Source organism: Arvicanthis niloticus, chromosome X (genome assembly GCF_011762505.2).
Source record: "Arvicanthis niloticus isolate mArvNil1 chromosome X, mArvNil1.pat.X, whole genome shotgun sequence".
Classification (NCBI taxonomy): Eukaryota; Metazoa; Chordata; class Mammalia; order Rodentia; family Muridae; genus Arvicanthis; species Arvicanthis niloticus.
The window spans coordinates 99489313-99512622 of NC_047679.1; the positions used below are offsets into that span (position 1 = coordinate 99489313).

Below are 23310 nucleotides of genomic sequence, written 5' to 3' on the forward strand. Positions count from 1 at the left end.
CACCTTGAGTGTGGGCAGGACCAGTTCATGTGCTGGGTTACAGACTGTGTATAAAAGAGGCAACTAGCTGAGCATGAACATCCACCACTCTCTGCTTCCTGCCTCTGAATACAATGTGAGCAGCTGCCTCTGGCACCTGCTGCCATAGCTTTCCCTGCATAATGAAACTGTGTCCCCTGCAACTGTAAGCTGCAATAAATCCTACCTCTCTTAAATTACTGTTGTCAAGGATTTTGTTGCAGCAATAGGGCAAGTAGTTAGTCGATACCAGAAACAAAGACACCAGCTATTCCTGACATTCTCAAACAACTCTTTTATGCTGGTTACTGGAAGAGATAGATGGAACATTTGTCAAACTGGCTGGAAAGACATGACACTACAGAACTGGACAGCTTGGGCCTATCTATTACATCATCTATGCCTCCCATTCTATTGCTTGTCATCCCACCTTGACTCAGTGTCACTTAGTCCAACCTATAAGGAGACATCACACCTGGCCCCCAAGAGCTCACAGTCTAGACAGAGACACAGACTATAAGGAGCACAGGCTATAAAAACAAAGCACTACATAAGCCCTGTCGCTGTTACTCATAAATTGTATGACCTTGGGCCAGTCTATTAAAGATTCTGTGCCTCAGCTTTCTCATCTATAAAGTGGGATAAAATGGAGTCATTAAGATAACTTAGCCCTTGATGCCGAGCCTGATAACCTGAGTTCCATCTCCAGGATCCATATTCTATAAAAAGAGAGCCAATTTCCACAAGTTGTCCCTGGACTTCCCAAACACACACACATACTGTGACATGATCTGCTCATGTTCCCTGCACTCCTGCAAAAAAATTAACAAATAAATAATGTAATTAGAAAGCGTTTTAAAAGTGAGAATCATAAAAGTATTTATGAGACAGTGTTGTTGTAAGGATCCAGTATAAAGATAAAGTATATGGCATTTACACAAGGTAAGCTGCTAAATAAAAGGAACCTCTACATTTCTATATAAGTGGAGGTATTTTATTTGGATGGGCAGAGCTCATCATAGGATGGGCAGAGCTCAATGGGAAAGGAACTAACATCTATTGAGTGCTGAATGAAAGCAATCACTTACCTAGATGGTAGGTAGATAAACTCACCAATACTATTGAAAGACCTTACAATTAAAGAGCCTTCCATTCACATGTGTTCTTGTGCCCCACCCCTCCCAGCTTTGACTGTAGGAATGATGCAGGGTTTGGGAGTGTTACTATCATTCCAGTTTGACAGAAGGGAGAGCAGAAGCCTAGAGAATTGTAAGAGTTCATTTCCTTTTACAGCACCTTAATCTCAAAGCCAGAGATTGCCCTCAGAGTCTCTAATGAACAACACCCACATCACAGTAGCTTTTTTTGTAGTAGGGTTTTTGTTAGTGCTGTCTCTTACAACGGGATCTCACTGTGTAGCCCTGGCCGTCCTGGATCTCACTCTAGCTAGCCTTGAACTCAGAGATCCCCCTGCCTTTGGCTCCCAGAATTTAAAATATGTCCTACCTCATCCAGGCCACTGTTTATAGAAAGTGTTCTCTTCAGGAAGTGAGAAGTCCTGTCTGACCAAGAGCTTAGAGTGAAAAGAAAGGAACCAGCAGTTTCCTGAAAATGGGCAGCTACTTCTAATCGAATGCTAGCTCTTAGGGAACCAGAGAGACCCCTCATTGGCTGCTCTTCCAGAGGATCTGAGTTCTGTCCCCAGGGCCTGTGTGATGGCTAATAGCCACCTCTACCTGCAATTCCAGAGGACATGAGGCCCCTTCTGGCATGGTGCACATAAAATAATGGCAACTTTTTAAAAAATGGTAATGGTAGCTCCCAAGACCTGATGTCTAGACCTTTGTACTTGCACTGTTATTTCCAACTACCTGAGTGAACAACTAGTTTTCTATGTTTTGGCTGCCCTCCATTTGTCAAGTAAAAAGACAAATCATTAGAAATCAGAGTTAGATTAAAGAGTTTTTATGGTTTGAGGGGTTTATTGTTTGGATTTTAGACAAGCTGCATTGAGTTGCTCAGGTAGCCTCGAGCTTGTGCTATCCTTCCTGCTGCATGCTCCTACATGCTGGGACTACAGGAATGGGGCATCCCCCCAGCTGAAGGACCCTAGGGAATGGACCCTATTACCTATTCGTATTCTCATCCGCTGCCACAGACACCCAAGACAGAGGCCCGATAAACACTAATTGGATAGGCACCTTGTGGCATAGCTCACATTTGATCTATGATTTGGAGTTGGGGGATGCAGTAGAATGTAGTGGCAAAGGCAATGAAATTTGGGGTCAGGAGATCTGAGCTACAGTTGGCTGAAACAGTCCACAAACCATTTCTATAACCTTGAAATTCGAAAAATCTCTGAAAACTAAAAGAAATGTTCTAATACCCGATTTGGTGGTAAAGTTTGATCTGGAACTTATATGAGAATGTTTTTTAATAATCTTTACCCTACTTTATATTAAAATTCATATTTTATGATAGAACAATAAAGGAACTTGCCTGTGTGTGCTTCTCGGAGCCCTACTGAAACGCTAGAAGGCATATGATGTAATTTTCTCCAAAATTAAAGTCTAAATCCTAACGTATATTTTGCCTAAGTAATTGTGGACCCATATGAACAAAGGTAGTAGAGAGTTCAAAGATGGTAAACTACACTGTGGACCCCAATAGCTTAGAAATGCTACCACTGAGAACTCCCCTTCTCAGGGGAGAAAGAGAGAGGGAGAGAGCAAGGGTTGCTAGAGGGACGGACTGGGAGGAGAGGATGGTGGGAAGCTGCATTGGGGTATTTTTCATACCTGGGTGGAAAACTGGCTGGTTTAAGAGTTTATATGGTTACTCCCTAATAACCAAACTGTTCAATTAGCAAAAGCACTCTGTTGCCAGGCAAATCTGGGTTCTCAGGCATTTACATCTGCAGAGGTAGGAGTCCTAATTGTATTTGCTATAACACGATCTGACCTATAAACGTAATGGATTTTTCGACTGCTCAATCTGCTATCTTCTCTGCTTCGCTCTGTATAATTAAAAGCCATTTTTAAAAAATTATCTACAGGCATTCAGAGAGCAAATTTGTAAAAGTTAAACCAGTGTGTGGGGGAGACTGGGGGGGGTGTTGAAGGAGAAATACAGCCATCCTCTCAAGGTAGTTCTCTTAGTAAGTTTGTTTTCAGTGAAACACACACACAAGGTGGGGAAGGAAGGGAGGGAGGGAGGGAAGGAAAGAGGGAGAAAGGAAGGAGGGAGGGAGAAAGGGAGGGGGGAGGGAGGGAGAGAGGGAGAGAGGGAGAGATGCCCCTACTGCTTCCATTTCCAGTGCTAGCTGAACATCAAGTACTTGAATAACAGCAATCATGAGTCCTTATTCCTTTGTTAATGTATTCCAACCTAGCCTCCCACAGCCAGATACTCTACAGAGAAGGTTTGTACTAGCGTGAAAAATGCCCTCCCTTCACCCACAGCCACTCTGGATCTTGGCTTGAGCATTTGCTCTTCAGTTTGCAATGTCTCTCTAATGCAGCTACCCGAAGCACACAAAGTCACACAGACCCTGTAAATTCCTTTCCAAGCCACCAGAATGCTCTCACCACTCCCCCCCCTGCCTTTCTTCCCTTCTCCTTTGCTTGCTTTTAAAAATAAAAACTCAATTCTGCTGACAGATGATTTTCTTGCCTCACCACAGGAAGTGGACAGGGTGAGTTCTCATATCACATGTTTAACAGAGGGCCCTGGGCACAAACTGGTATCTGTGAGACACCTGCCCTAAGCTATGGGTGGCGTGGGCTGGGATCCCTACCTTCCTCCAAACTTCAGAACTTAGGCTTGAAGGAGATTTAGTTTACATCACAGCCCACATCAGGCCCAGTGTATGAAAGAGCTCTTGAGTAGTGAGACTGTGGGATGGAATCGGTGACCTAGGCAACAGGCTCCAAGCTGGTCACTCATAGTGATGGATTGTTAAAAGCATCATCTTTAACCTCTTCTCTTTTGAGAAACACAGAAACCTAAAACCATGTCTGATCTCTTTGCTGTGTTAATTTTTTTTAAAAAAGTTAGCCATTCTTAACATATTTCTACTCTTTAGCAATTATAATTCAGGAATCATTCAATTGTTATTAAAATAAGATTTAATTGCTAGACTTAAGACTTGGGGTTAAACAGTATTATTCATAGACCCAAACGAGGGTTGTTTGTTTGTTTTGACAGACTCTTACTATGTTACCAAGCTAGTAAATGAGGTTTTTTTTTTTATGTAGCAAATTCCATGTTGAAAAAATGAATTGCATGCACTGCAGGGGACGGTAAACTACCCACTGGACTATGAAAAGAAGTCATTAGAACCTTGCTTCTTAGTTATTATCTGAAATGAGAAAACTGAAGCCATCACTGATGTTCCATAAATGGACGGTCACTCGTATTCCTCTATGGCTATGAAGGCCAGACCATCCTCTGTGAAGAGGGCAAGTTCCAAGCAGTGAAGGGTTAGTGATAAGGGGCTTTCTGTATGTGCAGATATATTGTCTAGTTTTAACCAAATTAGCACTAGCAAAATGGATGAGAGATTTGAAAATCCTATTGAGAAATTGTAAATTGAAGCTGACCCTGATAACAAATGACCAGTGAAATATGGCAGAATTGATACTTCTCCCTCCCGTAGGAGCTTTTAGTCAGACACTCTGTGAGGGCCACATTTTAAAGGATATTTAAAAGACCAGCAGCTCTGATAACAACTTAAACATGTATGATAAGAAGCCAGTCAAAAATATTCACAAATAGCTCATTGGTCATTTGAAATGAGGATTTCTAGGTATTGTCTTTAATGACAAACTTCACACTAAGTATATAACATCCTACATTTTACAGTTTATAAAAAGAGATATTAAAATTGGCATTCCATTTTCATCTAATGTTTGAATTTCCATTTTACATACATTTTGTGAGTGTGTATATGATTTACACATGAATAAATATGCATGTATTAAGACTATGTCTTCCACACCTTTTCTTGGCAGGACCCTGTTGCAAATGAATGAGGAGTGGCATTAGCCATAGAAAGTAGAGGTGTCAGATTCCAGGAAAGATCAGGGACCTCATATAGGAAACACATCCTGAGCTAAAGCTGATGTGGCTAGAAAGGAGCATCTCCTAAAACCAGAAAACCAGAGCCCAGACAATAAGATGACTTCCTTAGCATCCCAGTCTTAGTTGAGGGAGACACTGGGACGCTTCTAAGTCTCAGTCAAATCGTGTTTTTCCTAAGGAGAGTTGCCTTTCTGTGTACTTACAAAGAAACAGAGAGAGGGAATCAGAGCAAAAACTATAAATTCTAACAGAATTGAAAACCATCACAGAAAAGTCATGAACGCTGTAGCAAGCAAGCTGTAGAGGCCGACCTATGCTCTCTGTACTTACGATAACTCCTGGGTAATAACCTCCCACAGTCACATTCTGGGTCCTGGTAGTTGCAGCAAGGCCCACCGTGAGAATTAACACGGACACAATAAGCAAAGTAACGGTGACATAGATGGAGTTCCGCTTCCTCCTATTGAAGGCTCCTGAAAGAATAGAGAGACATTGAAATTGCTCATTTCATCTGGGAAAAGAAGAGAAAATTTACTCATAAGAGTTTTCTTTCTTCCCCCCTATTGGTAACTGGGATATCTCTAGGGAGTGGAATTATGGTGAAAGAATGAAGCTTTCCATTCTGCAGTCATTAGGTGACCCTTTCCTAATTTTAAAAAAAAAAAAAAAAAACTGCTTCTTTGAAAATAAACAACCAGTATATAACAGCAAGACAATTTTGGGTTTTTGACATTCTAGAAAAGATGTATCATACCTACTCAGTGGAGTATTTTTTTAAGGGCAGGTTCAAAGGCACAAATGGGAAGTGTTTGTATGAGGGTATTAAGTGAAAATATTATAAAGCCAGTAGGTAATGAAGAACCTTTTCGCTTAAAAGCTAGAGATATGAAATTTCATTTTTAGTGTAAATATCAGACCTGAGCCAGGTACCAGCATCTTATTTTTTTTTTTTTTCATTTATTTCTGACATTTGCTGCCTCGTGCATAAACTTAAAAATGGTGTCCTGGCCAGATGTGTCACATAACAAATGTACGTAATAAAATAAACTGTTGAAGGCTATTAGTCCACGAAGATTTGTATCAAGGGAAGTAGACTAGAAAGATATAACTTACATACATTTATGCTTATGTGAGGGTGGCATAAATTTAAATGGCAAGAAGCCCCTGCTCGTGCTCACGGCTTATCAGACATGATAGCACCAAGCAATATTTTTTCTTTTTTCTTTGCCTTTATATGTTACTTGATTTTTTTAAATTTTATTTTATATTTTATTTACATTTCAGATGCCATCCCCTTTCCCCATTTCCCCTCCCTAGAAAACTCCTATCCCATACCCTCTTCTCCTTTTTGCTTTTATACAATTTTTTAAAATGTTAATCAAAGGCTTTATATGTTTGGTAATGCTCAATCAGAAGTATAACCCAATACCCAACCTAGATATATAAACTATCTTTGACTGGTGGAGACATGTGAACATCTGCCTCCCTGTCTCCCCCACCCCTCATCACCTAGCTTCTCCTCTCCTTCATCTTCTCTCCTTACTCCATCTCTTCCTCTCAGTACTCCTTCCCACTTAGCTCCTCCTATGCAATGTTTTTTCGAAAACAAGCTTATTAAGTTGGATAGAAAAAAATGGTATCTAGGCTCGCCTCAATTTACAATTTTTAAAGAACCAAGCACTGCTCTAAACACTATCTTACTCTATGTAGGTATTTTTTCTAGCACAAGAAAGGGGTCCTTCACAGTAAATACAATGGGAGAATTAACCACCTAGGCGTTCTCAGAAGAAGAAAAAAAAACAAAACAAAACAAATGGGCAAGGCTATTAGGATCCAGTTCCTTTGAAGCCTTAAAGAGGACAACGACAAAGAAGCAGTAGGCAGCTGTATGATATATGGTTTAAATATCGTGTGTGGGACTAAAGAGAACCTTTGGTTCTGCCTGTTCATAAGACTTAGCGCTTTGAGAGGCCTCACTGCACCCTCTGCAAGCTGTGGAGCAGAGAAGCTGACCAGACTGCACTACTGTGGGGTGACAGGGAGGGAAAGAAAAGAGGAAGGTGGAAGGAGGGGTGGAAAGCAGTCGAGAGAGACCCAGGAGGCTTGTTGGTAGTGAGAGCTCATGGGGAGCAGGGGGCTATGGCTGGTCTCACAGCCTCCTGCAGAAACCTCTTTTCACATAGAAGAACAGTGACAAAAATGCCATCCCAGCTTTCCCTGTGGAATCAGAGCCCTGTGGGCTCTGAGGTGGGTGGGGTGGAAGGGGCTGGCGGCCTCCCCTGACATCATCCTTGAAACTAAGAGATGTGACTCATCAGATACAAGTCTAATACAATACTATTCTAAGACTGTTTTTACATCAAAATATAGAAGTGGTTTGAGCAGGTATAGGCCCCTAGCAAACATTAAAGTTCCAGTTTCACCGTGGGAGAGGAGGTAAAGGGAGCTGCAAACGAGTCTGCTCTGCAGTGACCTAGGAAGCCATCTCCCATGCAGAAAGACAGGAAGGTCCCTAGACACCTATGATATCAGTGGTGGCTATCAGGGGTACAAATAACAGCATGATTGTTGGTAAACTAATGAGCAAAGGCCAGCAATTTGGACCGCCTGGTTCTGAAAGGGGAAAGAAGAAGGGTGGGGTTAGGATGGACAAGATTTATTTCTTTCATCTACTTACAGGTTCCTTATTCATCTTGTAATACCCAAGTACCCAAAGGAGTCTGTAAACCAAGGTTCCAAATTCCATCTCATGATAAATACTTGGTGAGTCTCCCAGTTGGTTTCACCGTGGGGTTCTAACATCAGTTTACCAACACAGCCTCATTCGTTTCTTGCCTTCCTGTTTGCCATGCACACAGGAGCTCTAGCCTTTTTTGCCCCAGAATACACCGAGATGGACTCACATAGAGGCTGTGTAACCTTAGAGACTCAATTGGAGGAGCACGAGTGTCGGCATGATCTTTCTAATTTATTGCCTCACCGACCTGCTCATTCCTACCCACTGACCTTTAATCTTCTCTACAGGCCTTGAGTCTGCTTTGCAAATATCACTCTAACTCTTAAAAGCACAGGAGCAGGTCAGAAAAGTGACTCAGCAAACCACATGGTGTCATTTGAAAATCTTTTTTTCCCCCTTTTGCTTTAGAATCTGGATTGAAATTCAGTCCGTTGAAAAACAGAAAGATCCTAGCACCCTACAGGGGGCTTGTCTCCAGATAAGATTTCTTTTGGATCAAATTGCTAAGAAAACTCTTAAGGCACTAGATAAACTATCTATTCTCTGTTCTGCCAGTCACCCTCTATTTTATATTACAAAGACCTCAACTGCATAAAGTCAAATGTTTTTAATTGCACTTGGAGAGTTGACTGTTTAAAAGAACGCTTGGGTAAATTCTTTTTGAAATAAAGAGGTATCCCCCCATTTGCCTGTGGTTTCAATTTGATTTCATAAAGTCCATTTCTACTTGGATAAGGCATACCTTAAAGTACTCAAGAGGTGTGGCCAGTGATCCTAAAACTCAGATAATTGATGGACTCGTGCCATTTACCTGCTTGTTGCTTTACTTTAGAAGGCAGGAGAACCCTGTTCTTACTACTATGATTCTGTGAGCACAGGACCATCTTATTTAGGTTTTATTTAATAGATTAATTTTTTAAAAATAAGCTCAGACACCATGAGCTACTTAAAAATACCCTCAAGAGCAGGAATGCAGTGCCTTCTGCTGTATCAGATACACAGCAAAGAAGGAGCTGGTGGTTACTGAAAAAAACAAACAAGTGGCAACATCTCATAATTGTTTTCCCTCTAGTGGTCTGTTGGAGGAATCGTGCAAATGAATTTGGCTGTGCTCATAGAATTAACTTTTTGAAATGGAGTACACTCTGAGGGCTCCCCAGAACTGAAAACTCTGTGGCTAATGTGTCAGAACCACAAGAGCTTCACCACCCTGTCTACTTGGTACCTAGCATTTAAACTACTATTGCAAGCAATAGTAGTGAGAGTCCAAAATCTCGTCATTGGCACTGCCTGCTCCCCCCAGCAGCCTCTCTGCAGAACCACTGCAGCCCTCCCTCTCTGCAGTGCCCCACCTCCATGCCAGATACCAGAGGAGGTCTATGATGGAGTTCTGGAGTCCTGCTTCACCCTTTCAGACAGGATCATCTTGCTCCTCCTGGTCCTTTTAATCAAAACCCTCATCTGTATTTGAATCTGAATTCCTCTCTTCATTTGAAGCAAGCTCAAAACTTCCTCCACCACAAAGTTTATCTTAATCAAGCTCCCACTACTCTAACCACCCATTAGCTTGGTTTCTAATGGCCTAGATGCCTTACTCAGTACGTATATAAACTGTGACAGCAGGTTTCTTCCACAAACCCATATGATGTCCACCAGTTCCAGGATTGCATATCTGACAGGAGCCGAGCTTGGAGTGCTATAAGATAGGATGCTACTTCTGCACACTTGTGTTTTTACCTTGTGCATATTTCTTGATAACCCTCTCCTAAAAGAGAGTGTGAAATGTTTATTGGAATGTAGCGAAGATGCTCGATACGCTGCGGTGTTGGTAACGTGTTAATTCTCAGGTTTGAATGTTTGAATGGATTTGGATTTGCTTACCTGAGTCAGCTTTGCTGCAGAGTGGATCTCTGGAAGTCCCAGCCTTGAGCATCCCTGGGAACAGGTGGCTGCTCACACAAGAACCTTAAAGCTCTGCCAGTCTCCCAAACGTCTCCCTAAAGGTGCTGAAATCTACTACTTTCACCTTCTTAGTAAATTATTCAGGACATGGAGATAACAACAACAACAACCAAAAAAAAAAAAAAAAACCCGGCTCAGTAAATTACAAACGTGTTGTTGGAAGTAGAGGATGCCCTGATGTAGTAGAGGTGCATCAACGCTTGGGGGCGCTGTTGTCAAAGTGGAGGAGGGGGTTGCTGGGAGCTGATGGAGGTGCGCAGGAGTCAAATTACTATCTTCACAATTCCCAAATGTCTGCTTCTTTCAGAGCCTTACACTAACAGCTGATCCTGAGGCAGCCCGCAAAAGTAGTGCAGACACCTTGGTGCGGTGATTATGTGTGCGTGTGTGTGTGTGTGTGTGTGTGTGTGTGTGTGTGTGTGTGTTACATTTTGGGGGAATGTGGCTGTGTCTTTCCTGTAAAAGGAATCCCGTCAGAAATGCTGCCCTTGGAGGCAGAAACACTAAACCAGAGCTTAGTTAAGTGGAAGTATCCTAGATGTTAGATGCTGATTCAGGCCTAAGCTGTGGGACCAGCGCCAGGGAACTCCGAAGAGACTCCCCTGTTCACACTGTGGGAACCTAGAATTATCACTCTACTCAAGAATTTTCTACTGACTTCGGCCTGTGGACTCTTTACCAAACGCTATTCTCGTGATGATTGTTCCTTGTCTATATGAGATCTGACTCCCTTCCCTGCAATGCCGAACTCAGCTTCTTGTTGCGCAGACCTTTAGCAAAATGCAAGACAGGCTGGGGGCCCTGGGAATACAAGAGAGAACTCTCTTCCTCTTGTTCTGAAACCCACAGAGTAGTGTCAAGTAGCAAGCCTTTCAGCCCTGCCCCTCTGATCTGCTCAGTCCCCGTAGCCATAGGGTTCTGGGTGGGGAGGGTTGGTTTGCAGGTGGTTGTTGCACGCAATTGGGATGGGCTCTGCAGAACCCTCGCCCTCTTGCGCCCAGCTCTTTCAGGCTACTGTAGCTAGATGTCTGGGAGACTAGGCTGTGGCAGCGCCACAGCTGGCCAAGGCAAGGAGTGCATTTGGAGTTCTGTGTGCCTGAGTATGCGTGGGGTGGGGCGGGGGGCGGGGAGAGTATTGGAAAGTCTGGTACTGCTGGGTTCTGGATTTGGACCCCAGACATTGGCCTCATTTTGCATCCGGTTCCAAATAACTACGACCTTAAAAATGAAAAGCTCGGGGCTTCTACTGATACGCCTTGCACCATCCAGATGATAACACTTTCAGGGGCCCTTGAACGGAAATTTGTTGCGACTGAATCTTTTGCAGGCAGCAGAGAGCTCACACTGGGCTCAATCTTCTCCTCGCCCCTCCCCTGTGGATGTTCCAGCAAATTCATCGGAGAAGAGCTGAGAAAACTGAATGGCAGAGATTCGGGACAGAGTTTTGCAGAATGTGAAGTATGATAGAAAAGACGAATTGGACTTGATTAAAGTGAATCCAAGGCAAATTTTTAAGTTTAGGTGGAATTATGGCTCCGCAATCCCCTCCCGCTTACCCAAGGCTCCAAATTAATTTCTTCTTCCAGCAAAGACTTAGGAAGGTGCCTAACAGCGAAAGGCAAGTTTTTGTTTTTGTTTTTATTTTTTAAAATTTGTTTGTAGCTACCGAAAAGCACCCTCGAGGGGCCTCCAAGTTGGTGCATGATGCTAGCAGTCCCCCTAGTTTTTAGGAAGGTGTTGAAAGGTGCCCCTCCCCCTTCATTCCGCTGAAGAGGAAAGCGCGACTTCAGAAGATGCGCGGGCTTGAGCTGGATCTTATTTTTCTGGTGCTCTCAGCCCCCCCCCCACACACACACACACAAATATTCTGTGCATTTGGGGCAGAATGGGACTGATGGTTCTGCTGCGTATGTCCAGGCTGAGGTGTCTTGAGTGATTCCCCCAGGAATTCCTGTCCCGCCACGGTACCCTTTCTTCTTACCCCACCCCCATTCCCTTGAGTAGCACACCACCCCCCACATCCCGCCCCCCCCCCCGTCTGCGAAGTGTAAATCAGCTTCCCGACCACTGCAGATATGAATTTCAAGACATCACCTAGAGTGTGTGTGTGTGGGAGGTGAGGAGGCAAGACCCTGCTTCTTCTAATTATCCTTAGTCGTGATGATCTTAGAAGTGATGTGGACTTTGCAAAGAAGAGTGTCGAATCGAAAGCAAAGGCACAGGTTGAAGGAAGTGTTTTGATGCCCAGACAGCTGAGATTTACCACAGGCTGCAAGTCTGTACACACACACACACACACACACACACACACACACACACACACACACACGCATGCACTCCGGGCTAGGGCTAGGTAAGGATACTCCAACCCTAGCTTGGCGCTCCAATCTCAAGCGCGTCACACTTGTCACAGCTGGGCCGCTCCCTTGGGGCTCTCGATCACCTCCCAGATACTCGAGTTTGTGGACCCCCATCCCAGTTGCTCTCTCTCTGGTACTGTGGCAGCCAGGAACTGGCTGTCCTAAGGACAACGCACTTACCCCCTTACTGCTGCCTCCCGGAGGACAGGACTTACCCATGGAATCGGGAAGGGACATGTCGCTGGACCGCTGCTGAGTCAGGGACTGATGCATGGTGAAAGCTGTCCAGTTGTCCCTGTCCCTGAAGCTGCTTCAAGAGCCCCTGGCTCAGGGCGCCCCGCAGAGCATCCTACTCTGCCGCTGCCTCTCTGGTCTTCCCGAGCGCTGAGAGACTGACTGCCTCGGGTTGAGAGCTGCAGCCCAAGTGCCGCCTCCCCCTCCCTCCCCCTCTTCTCCCTCCCTCCTCTTCTGCCTCCCTCTGCTCTGGGAGCCAGCAGCATTGGCGTCCGTGTAGCATCGTGCGCTTGCGCAAGACCCCCCTTTCTTCCTCCCCCTCGGCCTCCCCATCCTAGTTATCCACCTCCCAGCCTCCCATGCCAGACAGGGAGACGGTTTCGCCCCTTGGGGCCAAAGCTGCGCAGAGAGAAAAAGGAGGCTTCAGCCTGGGGCCAAGGGGCTTTCTCTGCAGTTCGAACAGAGAGTCTTGGGCAATCATCTTTTACAAGATTCATAATTGGGGAGGGGGACAGAGTTAGAAGTTCAGAGCTGGAGAACGCACACAGTGACACAGGCAGACAGGCAGGCAGACAGACAGACAGACACACACACAAACGCACACACGCAAGCACGCGCACACACTTGTGCAGGTCTGATCTTAAGGCTTCCAGAATAACATAATGAATGGAGCTGGAGACGATCTAGAGAAGGGCCACTCTATAATCAAAAGGATGGTGGTAGTTGGAGGGGGGGGGCAGAATGCCTTATGAAGATAGATTAAACAAATGTGCACTCTTTAGTCTAGAACGATGAAGGCTGAGAAGGGATGTGACCAGAGTGTATAAAATTATGCAGTTAGAGACAGAGAACACAGCCTTATTCATCACAACTGATAATTCAAGAACCAGCAGCCCCCTAAGAGCTATAAGGAGGTTCAGCCAAAGAAAACATGACACTATACCAGTACCCCAGTTTGTATTTTTTGTTCAAGAAGATTTTATATCCTGGTAGGCTTTTTAGACCATACAAGCTGTGTAAGAGAGAAAGAGGAATGATTCATAAACCTATTTTGTAGATGAAGAAACTGAATACCAGTTGAAAATCTCCATGCGTTTGCTAAGTTACCAGAGGTGAGATGCAAACCTGGATCTCAAGTGCTCTTACTAAGGAAGCGGCCTCTATGCCCCTGTTCCTACAACTCATATTTTAAGTTGTGAAGGCCTAGCCTTTAAAGGCTGAGCCATCTCTACAGCCCAGTTTCCACAACTCAATCCAAGCTAAGTGTAAACTTCTCCAAACAGGCTGGGGAGATGGGACAATAGACAAAGCATCTGCTTGGCAAGCCTGAGGTCTGAGTCCCATTCCCCAGAACCCAAGGAAAAAATCAGGTGCAACAGTACTTGTTTGCAATCCCAGTCTTGGGGAGGCAAAGACAGGAGGATCTCCAGGAGTTTGCTGGCCATTTTTAGGTCCAGTGTGAGATGCTGTCTCAAAAAAATAAGGTGGAGAGAGTGATTAAGGACAACCTCCGACACCTACCTCTTGCCTCCATAAGCATGTGCGAGCACACACACACACACACACACACACACACACACACACACACACACACACACACCCGGCGAGTGCACACACACTCCTGACTTGACCATGAACCCAGTGAAAGAAAGTTCTGGGTTCCTCCCAGATCTGCCTTGCTAATCTGCTGTGAGACATTGTTTCCTTACCCAGGAAATGTAACCAAAGGCCCTTGCCCTTTTTCACCTTCCAAAGGAAGAAAAGATTCTTCCTGAAGGTTAAAAGGAAGGCTTTTGTAAAGAGCTTGGATACCCCAGGGGCCAGGTTGAGTGCTTTGTCACGTACTATTAGCAGTCCTACACTACAGACATGGACTAAAGATCTGTGGCCCATGTCCTAGATACAGACAAGATGGCCACTCTTGTAAAGATCAAGCTCGGTGTGTAGGTCATTCTCCAGGAACTACACCAAGGCGGAAGGAAAGCTTGTATTTCTGCTTTTGAAAAGACAGTCAGTCTTTCAGTCCTGTTTGTTTAGCCCTTCCTTCCACCACTCTGAATATCTCATATTTAATGTGAAGAACTCTTGTGAACAGCACTGATTTCTCAGGAGTGCTTCATAATTAGCTTATTTTGCTTCTGTGAAAGTAGCCTTGAGGAAAAGAAGTTTTTAATACAGGCTAGAGAAAAATGTTTACCACCACCTTCTTTAGCCATGCAGCTAGAGAGCCTGAAAATGCCAAATACACACTTGTTACTGTAGCATGCTGCTTTAAGTGGACTCGACTAAGCTTTTTTTCATTTTAGAAAGAAATACATTACCCATCCAATGAAGCAGAGAGCAGATGGGATTGGACCTTTATGAAAAGATCCACAAACCAGTGAGAACTCCTTAATGAAGGGAGGGAAAAGCTTTGCCTTCTGCAGTATCTGTGAAAGCTAAACATCATTTCTAAAAGAGCTAGAGGAGCCAGCTGTTTAAAAGACTTACGTGCAGTGTGTGTGTTCTATACTGTCTCTTGCAGAGGGGGTGGGAACTTCTGGGACTTGGAACACAGCAAACACTTAGTCAAGTCAAACATGACCTTGAGATGAACAGCATAGCCATATCAAGGCAGGGAGTAGTAGCAGCCTTCTGCCCCGAAATTGTGTTCTTGTTCGGATCTGGGGGAGGGGGCTATATGTAATGAGAACTGGTGGGGTCAGGGGACCTGGTGAGGGACTTACTTCAGGTCCCTAAACTTCTTTTCATCCAAAGAAAGTTTATCTGAATTCATAATGAGATGGGCAACTAAAAAGCAAAGGGGAATTTTTCATGGACTTCATCCTGATTTTCTTCCTGTCAAAACATATGCAGATTTTATGCATAAATGGACTCTTGATAAATTTTACCAATAGTCAAACTATCTAGATGAAGGAACAGGTATTTCATGCAAATGGAGGCTACTGTAAAATTGCTTGGTTAGCTTTTGATTAAAAAAAAGAGAAATTATTAAAGTAGCTTAAAATAAATCCTTTTCATTGCATGCTTAATCAAGCATACAGTGCTGCCCTGGGTTGCAAACTATTTTACAGCATCAGGAAACTTTGCCAATGGATCTGCAACCTAATTCTCTCTATCTTCTTGAAGCCAATAATGAAGACTCTTCCCAGAAGCCTTCAGACTAGAAAGATGCCAGATGGCCCTCTATCTCTAACACGTTCACCCTGGGAATACTCACAACAATCACCTCCTTATTTTGATGATCAATTTGACTTAGTTAAATTACTGTAGTACCTTCCAGATTCCAAATTCAGGACTGTAGGCTAGAAGGATCATGTCTACACACACACACACACACACACACACACACACATTATGCATGTATATTTAAAGTGGTAGTCATATATATTCATATCAAAAACATAATATGCACATATTTATACATATATGCATCTATTATGAACATCTAAACCATTATCTCTACACACTGATCATTACCACCTACTTCTTAGCTTTCAGATTTCTGTTGACCCAAGACACAGAGGAGCTTCAGAAAAATGGAGCATCTCAGAGTTCACGCATTCCTAATTAAGGTTAAACATTGTATCTACCCGACTACTTTAGGTCAATGACTATTGCTCGGTGTCTATAGCACAAAATGAGTCTTTACTCGAGATACCCCATAATTCAAGGTTTTATTTCATCCATGAAATTTCATTCCCATTGTGAGTTGGCCATGTTCTTTGGGTAACTGGGAAATAACTATAGCACCAGGGGACAACAATGGCACTTGTCTGTGCTTTGCTGTTGTTTTCTATTTATGCTGTTCTTTGATTATCAAACACTATTTTCCAATAGCAGTAAGAAATTTATCATAATGTGACATTTAAGTGAATGGGCCATCATTTGCCTACAACTCTACGGTTACTAGACATTTTAGAAGTTTCCAATCTTCAAACTTGAACTGAATCTTGCATCCTTTTTAAGCAGAGGCTACAGGTCTACAGTGGAATTATTAATTCAAGAGTTCCAAACTGTATATTGTTAAATGAATTTTTATCCCCATACATAAAGTGCAAACGTGGATACATTTTATTCTCTCTCTCTCTCTCTCTCTCTCTCTCTCTCTCTCTCTCTCTCTCTCTTTCACACACACACACACAGACACACACACACACACAATCACAAACCAGACAACCAGATGAAGGTTTCCAACATGGATGCCCTTTCTCAGTTACCCTCCAAGAAGTTACCAGTACTCTGATGTTTGTCATCAAGCCCATATACTTTTGGTTTATTTTGGCAAATGTATTTTAATTACATTTCCCTTTTCTTTCCTCCCTCTAAAGCCTCCTATATACCCCTTCTCTTCTTCAAAGTCATGGCTTCTCTTCCTATTGCTATTGCATGCATATATGCATTTGTTTATGCATATGTATTTCTAAATATGACCTATCAAGTCCATATCATGTTACTCATATGTATGTTTTCTGAGCTGACCATTTGGCACAGGAGAGTTAATTGGTGCTGTCGTCCCTAGGGAGGACCACTGCTTCTGCTCCCAACTTTCCTCAGTTGTCTGTAGTTCTTTGTGTAAGATTGAGGACTCCTGAAGCCCAAATTCCTTTAAGGTTTTTAGTAAGTATCATCAGATTGCCTTCCAAAACACTGGGAGGAAAGACATGGAAAGTATCTCAGTTTCCATACCTTTTGGGTTTGCCATAGAAAAGGAGATACTTAGCTGAAGATACACCACAATAAAGTCATTAACATGCAGAGAGAGTCGGGAAGCTGAATTGGGGTTCCCCTGAGCAAATGGTTTCCAGTAGGCACCACAGATATAGAATACAGAAGCTGAAATCAGTCCTAGCAGACAGAAAACATGGTCACAGCCCATACATATCTTAAAATCCTCCAACTACTCACATGTTTTCATCAGTACATTCTTTTTATTTAAAAAAAAAAACCTTGCCGGGCAGTGGTGGCGCACGCCTTTAATCCCAGCACTTGGGAAGCAGAGGCTGGCGGATTTCTGAGTTCAAGGCTAGCCTGGTCTACAGAGTGAGTTCCAGGACAGCCATGGCTACACAGAGAAACCCTGTCTCGAAAAACCAAACCAAACAAACCAAACAACCTTTTTATGTGCTTGGTGTTTTGCCCAAGTATATGTCTGTGTGAGCCTGGTTCCCAAATACGCCAGAACAGGATTCCCTGGGTCTAGAGTTATAGTCAGTTATGAGCCACCATGTGGGTGCTGGGACTTGAACCCAGGTTCCCTTGTTGAAGTGTCTTTTGTCCTCCTTTGCACAGACATAGTATTTACACATGGCTTTCCATTTTTCTACACTAATCACTTAGCTATATCTGGTATGGAGCTGGCATTTAAATACTTGTTGAATATATAACACTTTGTAGTTATAATTTTTCTGCTTAATTAAAATACATGGTGATGTTGTAAAACTTCCCTTACCTGCTGAGTTTCACCGTAGCAGATTACTAGCTCCCCACAATTCTGCTATACAATAAAAATAAGGATCTATAGTTTGTTTTTCATTTTCCAGAATTTTTCTCTTTGAATATTTTTACTTTTGCTCGTCAATTTTGAGAATTAAATGAACTTCTTTAAAAGCAAACTTTTGAAATAACAAAACAGTAAATCTTTTACTAATCATTATGATATATTTAATAGTTCACAAATGTCTTACATCAAAGTCTATCTTCAACAAACCAAACTGAACAGGAGTTCATTCCTAGGTCATAAGACCTCCTCCAACTTTATGACACATATTGAGTTGGTACAGGAAGGGAGTAGAAATTCCATCTCCATTCTCATTACTAATGTGTGGTAACAAGTATCAAGAGAGTTCTGTGAGAATGAATAGAACAAAAACATTTTTATTTCAAATTACTTTGTTTGGAAACATTAACAGAACATCACAGTGATACATGGATACATACTTCTACTGAATTCTGGATAGGAATGTTCTGAAGAATGAGCAATCTGTTTCCTACTACAGGAAGGAGATGGTTTCTTTTTAAGGTCAAAGCATGTGTTTTCCCACAGAATTTCACGTCTCCCTAATGTGAAGGCACAAAAGTGCAACAGAGAACAATAATGCACAAGACAATGGGTACCCAGCGAACAGTGTGATACTAAAACAGCTAGACAATGCTTGCATTTTAGAATACATGCTTAAGTTTTAGAATAAATGCAACAGATTCTAATAAGTTTTTTAAAAGCTAAAATCAGAGTGAGATCAGTCAAGGAATAAAATATTTTGCAGTGTAAATATTTATTAAAGAAAATAACCGGAAAATGGGGGGAGGTGGTAGAGGAAGGGCTTTAAGCCCATGGGAACTATTTTGGTGAAACATTCAGGGGTATATCATCATTTAAATGCTCTGGTTTGCCTGACGGCAGGTGGCAGTTGGTAAGATTAGTACATACAATAGAATTCAGTTAAGGCATAGCTGGCCTGTTTCCTTCCTCTAATTACTGAGCTCAGTACATCCTTTTCCTTTTTTCATAAAAAAGTCATTAAACAACTGATTACATGTGCGTTGTCACAAGCGTGTGTGTGTGTGTGTGTGTGTGTGTGTGTGTGTGTGTGTGTGTGTCCAACTGCTTCTTTCAGGTTTAGCCTGGAGAGGATTTCTGTGTTCAGTAGTTTCTGGGAATCAATAGATCGGCTACCAGTTAAAACTGCTCCGCAGAACCTTTAGAAATGTTTACACTCTGTGACCCAGTAATTCCACTTCTGGGAATCTGCACTAGGGAAAGACTAAGATTTATGTGGAAGGACAGCAATAGCAATGTTATTTACAGCCTAAAAATTGTAGGGAAAAATGCTCAAAATTAGGAGAATGATTAAAAAGATGATGCCATAGCCACATAATGAATTTGGACTATATCTAGTAAAAATTGTCTCTTAAAATATTCAAGAACCTAGAAATATACATAACAATAAGTGAAGGGGTAGGGTTAATATCTACATGTATGCTTTGATCCCAGTTTTGTTTAAAATTTCACACATGTCCAGACAAAATGACTCAAAGGACGTTTGAAACTTTAATTATATCTAAGTAGGAAAATGGCAAATTATCCTATACTTTCCTGTATTTTTCAAGTATATTTTAAAAATTGCCCTGCTAAAATTAGTGTCAGCCAACCAATTCCATTCAATAAATCAATTAAATAAATGGGTGGGTGTTAATTATATTCTCAACCCTGCAGTGCATGCCTGAAGTTACTTAGATGTACATCCCCCCCCACACACACACACCCCTATTTCGGTTTTGTTTGCCTTTGTACAAGTTTCAGAAAATGTGACACCTCTTTCAAGGGAATTTGTAGTTCTCATTGGTGTGATTAATGTTTGTTGGTGCTGGCAGGTGGGCAAGTACTTATCTTGGTACAGCTGTTCATGCCCCTGAAAGTACACCAGTAGAGGGCTGTCTACTCTGTGAAGTGCCCGGAAGGAAAGCACCGTTTGGTAGAAAGCTGGCCTATCTGGGAAGATAAAAGGAACTTTGTGCAGACACTTGAGGAAGAGGGACAGAAATTTGGAGGCAAGACCTAATATAGAGAGCGATACAGGCAGTAACTATATTTACTAGAGAGGATTTCCCTAAGACAGTGTTTTGATGTATTACTGTTTAAAGGGAATAGAAGTGAACTTATAAGGAATCCTGCTGGAGGTGAAATGCACCTAAACTCACACCTGTCTCCCATCTCTGTCAGGAACTCAGAATCTTTTTATATCAAGGAGGGGACTGTTCAGTAAAGGCTATCTTCCTTCAACAAAAACTCCTAAACAAAAGAAGTAAAAATATACAGGGCAATCTCAAATCAAACAAATACTGCATTAAAACACGAGTCTTCCCTTCCCCCAATTTCACTCTCCAAAGGTAGCCTCTATTGAAAGTCCAATGTATATATTTTCAGACATTTCTACTTTTCCTCTGCATATACAATAAGCACATGAGTACACACATATTTGTAATCGTGAACAAAAATTGAACCATACTGTAAACATTATTCTGTAACATACTTAAAGAAAGCCAACACATTTTGTGAATCTATTTTCTATGTCACTATATATAAATTTACCTCATTTTTAAAGCTGCTGCATATTATTCCATAGGGTTTTAGATTAAAAAAAACTCTCCATGATTGGACATTTAATTTAGTCCCAGGGTTTTTTTTTATACGTATAAGCAATGTGGTGAACATGCCTTCGTGCACACCACAGAATCAATTTAAGAGAAAATCTTCCTTCCATCAGATATGCATTACCTAACCATTTGCAATTAGTTTCCTGGGCTCTGGAGAACAGTTTTTAATGGGTATGCCAAATGTTCTGTAGCATCCCGAATAGTTCAAGGCATCCTTTCCAATTAAGTTGCAGTCTACTACACACTGCATTTTAAATTACATTGTGCTTTAAGGACACCGAGCTGTCTTACATTATTGATACTGTTATAATGTCCTATCTTGATATTAATATCCTGAACTTGAATGAGCACTGTCTGAAGAGTGTGGGCAGCCAGAGGCTGCTGGTACCTATGACCAAGGGTAGCACAAATACAGATGCATAAATTGTTGCTCCTCCACTCGCACCCAGCATCTCTCCAGCATCTGGCACAAGGCCCAATTTTCAGATAAGGCATTTATGCGCCATCTATTGTTTGACAGGAAAGAAGGGGACAAACACCTGTATGACCATCTGAACCAATAAAGGAAGCCTGCTGCTTTCTGCTGTCTTCCACCCTATCTGCCTCCCCTTGCCCAAATTGAAATAATCACTCATTGTTTCAAACATGCTCTCTGGCTCTCTACAAGCCTTTATCTTGATATCCTACTTTAGATGAACTCTTTAGCCATTGTGTGACACCTCCATTAAAACTTATTCGTCTTAGCACGTCTGTCTATCTACTAGTATTCATTTGTATTGGCATGGCTAAGTATGTTTAAATCTTGGGATCAGAAGACCACTTTCCATTGTAAGTATTGGCCAAATTAGCAAATCTCTCTGAATCTGTTTTAATGCCTGTGAAATGGGAACCATGCAGATCTCTGTTTTCAGTATTTCATATCTTTTCTCATGAGGAGAATATAAAGATGTAAGCAAGAGCTCTTTGATTATATGATGTAAGTATTCCTTATGAACTATTTGTTCTAATAAACTAGCTTCATCTCTCACTATTTCAATTGGGTTTCTGGATAACAGGGCACGAGAAGACTTCTTACTACAGTAAAAACATCAAAGAGTAGAACCATGTTAAAATGGAGAAACCTTTCCAGACCTTCAAACACACGTATGTTCAAGATGATGTTCTCATCAGGAAAGAACTCACCAGAGATCCCTAAGTGGAATTATTAGAAACATCTTTGTTAGTCTTTAGTCTCACCAAAGGACAGGAAAGTTGGTAGAAAGGGGGTAGAATAGCATAGCTTTCCATGGGTTGGCCCAAGGCTCTGTCTTCCCTGGGGAGATGTGTTCTAGCAACTGTTTGGTGTATTTTTAAAGGTCAGAGAGGCTTTGGCTCTATAGGATGGAGTGGCTGTGACACCTGATTAATGTCTGTGCAGTACTTTCCAGAATGAAATTTAATCAGCAGAATGATTGCAGCAAGCAGCTGCCTGGAGGAAAATGATCCTGTTCTAATGGTGGCTTGTTTGATGTGTTGGCATTGTAGTAGGGCACGTACATTATTAGTTCAACCCAAGGGGCCCCAACTAGGACACTAGATCAACTAGTAGGGAAATCCAGCAAATACCATTGGCCCTTCCATGGTTCTGCATAGGGTCATCACTGTCAGACTGTCAGTTCCTCCTCACTCCAAGGACCTTTGCTATCAGTCTCCTGGCCACCCCTGGGGCCCTCCTTGTCAGCTCTTTTTACCCACCTCCTATCCATTCCCAGTGTGTCCTCAGATCCATCGTACTCAGCACCTCCCTCACACTGCAGCTCCAAGGCTTTCACTGACAGCTTTCTCAAGACACACTTGCACATACACACCAACGAATTCCCCTCCCCTCCCCTCACAGATATTCTCACGGTTTAAATGAAACAAAAACTGGCCTTGCCTCACAGAAAATGATGGGAATGTTCAGGTCTAATTAACCCTTCTTGCCCTGTTTTCCGAAGCATCAGAAGCACAGAGGTGATTACACTGACTTGCAGAAATTCTGTGCTCAGTATTATACTCTATAATATGTAGGAAATTCAGCACAGGCTTATGTGCCTGGCATCTCCTAGCACAAATGGTGTACTCTGCATGCAAGCTGATTACATGGGTCATTCCCTGACAGGATGTGTGGATCTATGGCATGAGATTTTTTTCCTAATAGAAGAGATAATACCGTTGAGCTAGTCACAATTTCTTTGCTGAACTTTGTTGCCCTAGTTGGACGTTGCTTTTTTTTTTTTTTTCATTGAATCTCAGATTGTCCCCAGAATCACAAATGTGCGATTCAGAATAAGTACAGTACTTGAAACCATGAAGCCTACAGTCCACAGTAGGAAGAGAGCTTTGAAGGGTCAAAGTGAATAGAACAATAGAATGTGAATAGCTTTATCTAACATCAAAGGATGAACAGTCTATTGTCCTGTGGGTTACTGAGAATACTTCAAGATTCATACACATCTCCTGAGGGCCCAGTGTCTGAAATAAATGTGGGTGTCTGAAATAAATGTGAAATCCAGGGAAAACTGAAGCTAGGTTAGAGTTCCTAGCCATATTAAGGTAGGTTTGTGGTGGAGGAGAGTTATAGAGATGAAATAGGAATGAATGAAATGTGAAGAAATGTTAGCCATAGTTAAACGTTACTATAAATAGTATGGAACCGATCCTAGTTAAAAGACAATGCAAATAATATGGAACAGACCCTCAAGTGAGCACAGGAAATGAGGAAAATGCATACCCTGCTAC

The 23310-nt window shown here is 42.3% G+C and overlaps 1 protein-coding gene across 4 annotated transcripts in view; it reads right to left on the reverse strand.

Annotated features, from left to right (window-relative positions):
• Tmem255a (transmembrane protein 255A) overlaps positions 1-12636 on the reverse strand; it is a 51222-nt gene extending 38586 nt beyond the window's left edge. The window contains exons 1-2 of one of the 4 annotated variants that reach the window (XM_034485035.2): positions 12375-12636; positions 5431-5573 (exon numbers count right to left, since the gene is read on the reverse strand). In XM_034485035.2, coding sequence (XP_034340926.1) covers positions 5431-5573; positions 12375-12432 — 201 coding nt within the window. In that variant the 5' untranslated portion in view covers positions 12433-12636. The remainder of the gene's footprint in view (positions 1-5430; positions 5574-12374) is intronic. The other 3 variants (XM_034485034.2, XM_034485037.2, XM_034485036.2) reach the window with 3 other exon arrangements.
• Positions 12637-23310: the final 10674 nt, after the last annotated feature.